The sequence below is a fragment of the Populus trichocarpa genome, chromosome 6 (assembly GCF_000002775.5).
Source record: "Populus trichocarpa isolate Nisqually-1 chromosome 6, P.trichocarpa_v4.1, whole genome shotgun sequence".
NCBI classification, from domain to species: Eukaryota; Viridiplantae; Streptophyta; class Magnoliopsida; order Malpighiales; family Salicaceae; genus Populus; species Populus trichocarpa.
Genome location: NC_037290.2, coordinates 9371299 through 9379417, shown reverse-complemented (window position 1 = coordinate 9379417; position 8119 = coordinate 9371299). Strand labels below are relative to the sequence as shown.

The 8119-nt window shown below is 32.4% G+C and overlaps 1 protein-coding gene across 1 annotated transcript; it reads left to right on the top strand.

Annotated features, from left to right (window-relative positions):
* Positions 1–4560: 4560 nt before the first annotated feature.
* LOC18100103 (vacuolar protein-sorting-associated protein 37 homolog 1) lies at positions 4561–7646 on the top strand. Its single transcript, XM_006381289.3, has 7 exons — positions 4561–4782; positions 4866–5093; positions 5600–5687; positions 6780–6819; positions 6911–6957; positions 7049–7169; positions 7278–7646. The coding sequence occupies exons 1-7, from the start codon at positions 4769–4771 to the stop codon at positions 7439–7441; spliced, it is 702 nt and encodes a 233-aa protein (XP_006381351.3). The 5' UTR covers positions 4561–4768; the 3' UTR covers positions 7442–7646.
* The last annotated feature ends 473 nt before the right edge of the window (positions 7647–8119 follow it).

Sequence of the window (8119 nt, the reverse complement as noted above, 5' to 3'; positions counted from 1 at the left end):
TGCTGATTTCAATTCTTGAATGGAGTCTATACTAAATTATGCTATGAATGAAATACCATTATCGCTAATACTCAAGACAATAAGCACACCAGGATGAGTTTGGAATCGCTACAGCTCCTGTACAAATGATCTTTTTAAGAGAAGCAGCTGCAAACTGAATGATTAATTATTCAATGAGAATTAATTAATTTCCCCAACCTTCCATTCTTTGCTGAACCTTGGTTATGCAACAAGAGGAACCTCTTTTCCTCCTTTGCTTCCTGCGAATCCAACTATGTTATGTATGAACAAGATTTGGCCCAACGAATTGAATAGAGACTTTTTGAGGATGGTAATAATTCTGGGAAAAAAGAGACAAAAAACTATTTCCGGTTCAAGGAAAGAAAATAAAAGGAATTCTAATTTATTAAGATAATTAACATGTTAATTAAAACTATTAAAAAAACAAAGATTTCAATAGCAAATAACAGTTGCTTGATATTCTTTGTTGATGGAACACCAAAGCTCTTATAGCACTTGTTAGAACTGTTGATTTCTATCCGGAGGCTAAGCACAACAAATTTAATGTTATTTAGCAATTTATTTACATTCACGGAGAGATCAATATTATTAGATAGAAAAAAACACTACAATTTACAACAGTAAAGAAGGAAAAACTTCATACCCACTCTCTTGTAATTACCTCACCTCTCTCTCCCTACCATTCACTTTTTACCAACCACAAAAGCAATAGCCTCTCTCTTTCTCTCGTGTTTGACTCACATTTGCTGCTTTCATTTGCTCTCTCAGTTGGTGCCTATTTACAGGCAAAACTTAGCCAAATATCTCAAGCATAATTTCAATATATGAGCTGAAACTTGTGGTTTGGTGTCATAATTGCACCTCTCTCACATGCCATTGTCTCCACCTAACAAGTGAAAGTTACAACCCCTTTTTCAACATTGATGGCCCATGTATTTTTTATAGCATGAAAACGAAGCAGCAACCAACCTGAAAAATTTAACTCATAAAATCTAAGGAATCAAAGAAATGACTAACTTGATTATAGGGTTGTCGTGATAAGAGTAGGATTAGAGTGACTGTTGTCTCTTGGGGATGCAATAGCTGACCTTTGCTTCCCATTCCCGAATATGACAACCTCAATTTCTTGTTCAATCCCCCTCTCTTGAAGAACTTTAGCAAAATAATGAACTTGTTGAACTGAATTTCCTCTGTTGAAAGACAAGAAACCACACAAGATAAGGAATTTGCTCGCATTATCACATTGTTGATTGTCAATCTTGTCAGCTCTTGCTACCCTCATGACTTCTTCAGCTGATAATCTACTGTCAGGAACTAAGTTCAAGGCTTCAAGTGTAGCGAAGCTCGGCTATTCTTGTTTTTTTCAATTCCACCTCTTCAACTTGTCCCCTAGGCCATGTTTGTTTCCTGTAATTCACTTTTCAGGAAACCACTTTCCAAACTTTCCTGTGTTTGTTTACCATTAGAAAAGTTGGTCAACGAAAAACACTTTCCGGTCAACGAAAAACACTTTCCAGTCAACGGAAATACTTTCCGGTCAACGGAAAACACTTTCCAGTCAAAGAAAAATTTGGTTTGATTTCCAGAAAAATATTTTTCCTTTTGGCTGTGTTTGTTTTCCGGAAAGTGGTTTCCGGGAAACCACTTTCCAAAATTTCCTGTGTTTGTTTGCCATTAGAAAAGTTGATCAACGGAAAACACTTTCCAGTCAAAGAAAAATTTGGCTTGGTTTTCAGGAAAGTGTTTTCCTGGAAAATTTAGGCGGAAAACACTTTCCGAAAGTTGTGAAAAATTTAGAAATGTCATTATTTATTGATTATATCAAATTTGATCCTCAAACTTTTGATTGTTATATATAATTTGTTTTGAATATTTATTTTTCAATTCCATCTCTTAAAATTTAATTTTTATATTAATTTTGGTCCTTATTTTTATAATTGCTATTTGCTTTTTTCTTATCATTTTTTTATTGAAATTTTTTATCTATCAAATTTGGTCCTTATTTTTTTTATTGTTACTTATTTTATTTGAAATAATTTATGAAATGTTAATTATTATTATTTTAATTTATTCACCTTTCATTTTTTTTAATTTTTTAGATTTGATCTCTGTTATTTTGATTATTATTTATTTTATTTGAGATAATTTATGAAATTATATTTTTTTTCAATTTCATTCTCATTTAACTTTTTAATTTGTAAGATTTGTTCCTCATTATTTTAATAAACTTGAAAAAAATAAAACATTAATAAGTTATTTTCCAGCTCATTTTCCATGACATAACCAAACACTGGAAAGTGTTTTCCAACTTATTTTCCATTACACTACCAAATATCGGAAAATACTTTTCCGGAATTCACTTTTTCCGGAATTCACTTTACAAAAGAAAACTACTTTCCAGCAAACAAACGGGGTCTTAGCTTTTTTTTCTCTTAAAGGTATTTAATGGCTTCCAATTTGTTGTTTATTTTTAAAAAATTGCTTCATTACTTTAGAACCAATAAAGAAGATGATTCACATTCGAAATTAGGGAACTGGTTTACTTTCTTTCAAAGTATATTAAATAATATATTATATTTATTTTACAGAGGTAAATGAGTGGAAGTGGATAGTTTCTTCTTGTCACCATTAACAAGACAATTGATTCCAGCTCTCTCTCTACCTTGTGAATTGTTTTTGATGGGGAATAGTCTGACAAGAAAATTTCTTGAAAGTTATCGGATTAGCCTGCAGTGACATCATGCAAGGATATTCTATGAATTACTTGAAAACAAAATACTTCTTTAGCTTATACAAGTTGTCTTCATGAGTCCAGTAATAATCTTAATTAACTAGGATGGAACCATAATGCTCATAAAAAGTTAAAAATGTGAAATTACCTCAAAGCATCAGTCGACAGTTGGTATATAGCTTTAAAAGAATAGAAAAATGAAAAAGTCAATTCAATTTCATACATATTTCAAATAGTATAATTGATTTTAATCATGTAGTCTAATATTTTATTTCAAATATAAAAATTATAAAAAGTTATTAATTGAATTCAAGCCAAATATGGAATTGAATCAATTCTACAAGTAATTTGGTTTCAAATAGTCTATTCAACCAAATGGCTTTCCATACCATGGTATTTCTAAAGAGTGTTTACATTTATCTTTGAAATTTACTCCATACCACCTTCGAGCTTTATAGATATGCTTGGATGGAATGATCAACTAAACCTTTCTTCAAGGCTTGCAACATTCTCTCCAACTTATTCTGGGTACGATAGTCATTGAAGTATCACAATACTACTAAATCCTACCACTCTTTCAAGAGTCTTCTTATCTAGAAGTTGTGTTTGTTCTTTATCCTACTCTAGAAAACACATTTTATTTCTCCATGAGTCATCTAGTCTTAGTTTAAGAGTATAACTAGTTTTTTAAATTGCATTACATTAACTTTGATTGGCAAAATTTATAGTAAATTCAATCAAATTTTTAAAATTTAATGTTAAAGCAAACTTAACCAAAAATTAAACATAATTCATAATACATTATCAATTGATATGCATTAATTCAAACACAATTTCATAGCAAATTAATATAATTCAAAGAAAACACTAAATCGTCAACTTATCAACAATTCAACGGAAAATGTAATTTGTCATAATTCAACCGCATTTATGCTCTATTGTATGAACGTGTGTGCATATTTAACTACATTATTAGTTGATTCCAACAATATACACAAAATCACTAATTTGGCAACTTAACTTAAATTAAACATAACACATAAGTAATTGAAATAATTAATTTATAATTAATTCAACTTATTTTTATGTTCAACTGTATCAAATAAACTCTAATTGATTATATTCTTTACTAATTTATCATTGAATCAACAAAACCTAAATTCATCATAAACTCTGAATTCAACTTAAATAATTATTTGATTTCAACCAAACCAAATATGAATTAATATCAATGTAGTATGTTTACCTTACTTATAGGACTACAAGAAGGGCTAGGATGATGGCGATAGCGATGACAATAAAATGGAGAGTGAATTTTCAACACAAAAAGGTTAAAGGATGCTTAAAGACTAAGATGGATTTAATTTTGTTGTTGTTTTAATGGCAAAATCTAAGTAATTAATGGGTTTTTAAGAGAGAAGTGAAGGCATCAATGGTTTTTTTCGTGAGAGAGAGACAACATCTTTATGTTTTGTTAGTGTTTGATTTATTTAAAATTTTAATTGATTTTGTGCTTGTGAAGAACGACGTCTTAAGTTGTCGCATTTTAAAAATGCACTATTTAAGGGGTGTTTGAAAATATGAAAGTGGTTGTTTTTAAAAGTGTTTTACGCTTAGAAATACATCAAAATAATATTTGTTTATTTTTAAAAATTATTTTTGATATCAACACATCAAAAAAATCTAAAGATACCAACAAAAATTAATTTAAAATAAAAAAAATATTTTTTTAAAATACTTTTTAAATATAAAAACAAACAAAGAGTTTGAGTAGATATCGTGTTTTCCATCGTTTTACCATTTTTTTTTTCCAGACAATGTAACTCTCCACATTTTTAAGTTTACGGTAATAATTAAAAAATAAAAACGTTGCCAAAATCTAAGGATCACCTGTGTTTTTTTCTCTCTTCTTGTAACCCGAGACATAGAGTTTAAAGACTTAAAGTTCTTTAAACCTTAATTGACTAATCAATCAGACGATCCAGATCTCTAATTTCGCTCTCTCTTAAAGAAGCTATGTTCAAGTTCTGGTATCTATCTATCTGTTGATTAACCTGAATTTCTAGGGATTTTATTTGAAATAATTTTTTTTTTTATTATTATTTTCGTACAGGGGTTCTCAGGAACAACAAGGGCAGCCAGGTCCACAAGAGGTTGCTCAAGGTCCAGCACAATCTTGGTACCCTCCATCTGTAGTTGGTTCCCCATCTTCCTCACGGCCTGCAACTCCAACTAGTACTAGCTCTTCCACTTCCCACAGTTTCCAAAGCCCTGCAGAACGCCCACTCTCTCCTTCACCTGCTGAAGCTGCTGCCTTTATCACTCTTTTGAAGGACAAAAGGTGACCTACTCTCATGTTTTCTTGTTCAGTATGGAATCAAATTACTGCATGCTACTGACCTTGCTTTCTACCAGATATGCTCATAAGGTTGACCGTGAATTGGATGTGCTTTAATATATGTTGTTTTGCGAACTTGATTGCATATATGTTTTACCTAATATCAAGTCTGAAAGGCTTTTTTGTTTTCTTATCTAGGCTCTTTGAAGATCATTAAGGGTTTTTTTTTCCCATGATTTTTGTTTTGTGATGTATGTTGCTACATTGAGGTGTGGTGCTTGATAAATATTGCCTTTGTAGACGACTAGTTTTTTATCTAATCAAAATGAACAAAAATAATAAATAATTTCTGTAAACATTTGAAAGAGGAGGAAGAGGAGGATTTTCCTCTTCGTTTTTTGTTCAAATGTTACTGATCAAAATAGATGATTGCCTCTGTAGCTTGGAAAAAATCATGTTACAATGCACATTTTCTAATTACTTCTTTTCTTTGAAAATATGTCTGATAGTGTTGATGAATTACGGAAGCTATTGTCTGACAAGGATGCATACCATCAATTTTTACTCTCACTTGACCAGGTTAAAATTCAAAATAATGTAAGTTAAGCTCTTTCCTTCCTTTTCCCTTTATCGGCATTTACAATAAAATTTACCTCTTGCTTTTTGTTTGCTGAGTGGTATGGGTTAAACACTCTTGGTCTCAGCTCCTACTGGAAGGATCATAAAAGCCTAGTTACCTGTTGGTACTGCCATCTTAACCCCATCTTGGTGTTTGTGTCTGGAGATCTTATTTTCCAAGGAATTTGCAGTATTAATGATAATAATTCAAAGCGTCATTTTGTCTTTAACTAGGCCTTTGGATTTGAGAATCATCTATCATTATTATCAGTTATGAGAAGTAGAGTGAAACTTCTAACGATTTCTTTTGTTTGAATACGTGAACAAGGAGATAAGCGGAGGTAAGAAACAAATATTAATGATTTATAATTTTCCTCTTGAATCACATCATATTTCTCTTGAAAAGTATTCCTCATTTGTAATTGACTCTGAATATGTATCTACACAAGGAACGAACCACCTCCTATTGGAAATTTATCTCAGTTTTCTATATCTTTACATGTTCCAAATTAATCAAGCCGAGTGAACTTTGCTTCTTTTCATTTCTCTTCATATGTCCTTAGTTTTAGTTCCATCCCCTGCCACTCACTACTCATTTAGTCAATTATTATTCTTCTGGCAGGGGATGCAAATAGACTTAGCTTTCTTTGCCCTTCTCCAGAATCAAAACTGAAGATGATAATGTGATACAAGGAATAACACTGATGTCTTTTTATAGAATAAACTGCACAGTGTGCAACCTGTTACAGATTTAAGAGTGACTTGTGTGTCCATGGTAACAAGTCAGGCACGACATAAACTCAGATGTGCATGCACATGCAAACATGCTCTCATACCCAAGCAATAATGCAGGCATTTGTCAAATAAGAAGAAATCACCTTACTTGCATTTTCTTCATGTGACTGGATACTTTCTCATGCTTTCTGAACCACACCATAACTACAACTAAAATTGCATAAATATTGCATGATGTTAAATTGTTCCTTTCTTCCGTCAATCTTGGGACCTCTACTCTCCTTTAGGAAACTCCGCATAATTGTTTGTGATTGCATTTTTGGCTGTTTCCATCAGATAAGAGATGAGCTTCGCAAGGAAACTCTGCAGCTTGCGAGTAAGTGGCTGGACACATTTTTTTGAAATATTTAACATGGTTTAGCTATAAATGGATAGACTAATGTCAAATTACTGTTTTTGATATATAGGAGAGAACTTGGAGAAAGAGCCACGCATAATGGAGCTTAGAAACCAAGTGAGGTTTTAATTGTGTGGTCATTTCCTTCCTTGCTTGTTAATCTAATGGATTGAACTTAAAACCATTTTTTCCTTTGTTGTGTGCTCAGTGCAGGATAATACGGACAACTGAGCTGGCTGCTGCTAAAGAAAAACTAAACGAGCTGGAAAGACAGAAAGAAGAGTTGTTGAGGTCCTGCTCTCCTGCCTCCCTCCTGCAAAGGCTACAAGGTACAGCTTAGATTAAAGTTGATCCATTTGAAAGCTCAAAACATTTGGTAAAATAAGACATGAGAGGCGTGCTCTTAGGCATGATCTGACTGTGTTCCTAATCTGCAGAGGCAATGAATAAGACAGACGAGGAATCTGAAGCCCTCCACAGGCAGTTCCTTGATAAGGAGATAGATCTTGGGTCTTTTGTGCTGAAGTACAAAAAACTCCGTACCACCTATCACAAACGAGCACTTATCCATCTTGCAGCAAAAGCATCTCCAACTGCTTGACCTATACTTGAATGCATACAACTACAAGAATACTGAGAACACCTGTTTGCTTGTTTGTGTAGAACATTGATACAACTACAAGAATACTGAAAACACCTGTTTGCTTGTGTTTGTAGAAGATTGATAATCTGATGTACTTTTATCATGTTTGTGTGTCATTCGGTCATTTTATCAATAAATTCGTGTATATCGTATTTGTTATTAATTTTTGGCTCGGTTGTTTTCTCTGCTTTCAATTTTATCAGTTTCAACCAACAATAAAGGAAACTAACAAAAAGAAAGTTATATTGGCCATGAAGGTTCTGCGTGCTTCTTCTACCCTTGCGGCAGACATTTATCTTTCTCACGTATAGAAAGAAACGGTTAGAAAAAATGCTGTCCTGCTGGCAACCGCTGTTTCTCTGTTGGAAAACAAAAACCTGCTTAGGATCCTATTATCAATTATTTGCAAAACTTGGTCACTGTGAACTAAATGCTTGTCTTCTGGGAACTAAACTAGGTTAGGCTTAATTACACTCTCGAAGCAGTCAAGTTCCTGCGATCTTTTATCAATACGCAACTAAATACTTGTGTTTAGCTTGGTTAAAAGTGGTTTTAACTTTTAAATACTTTACCACAGGGTCAAATCCTTGCAGAAACTAGATGTGATTAATGGGAATATATTTTCTCATACACAGT

Excerpts from the sequence above, each read along its gene's own strand:
- LOC18100103 (XM_006381289.3), top strand. Across the intron at positions 5,094-5,599 it reads ACTCTTTTGAAGGACAAAAG|TGTTGATGAATTACGGAAGC; the intron begins GTGACCTACTCT and ends TATGTCTGATAG. Across the intron at positions 6,820-6,910 it reads GGAAACTCTGCAGCTTGCGA|GAGAGAACTTGGAGAAAGAG; the intron begins GTAAGTGGCTGG and ends TTTGATATATAG.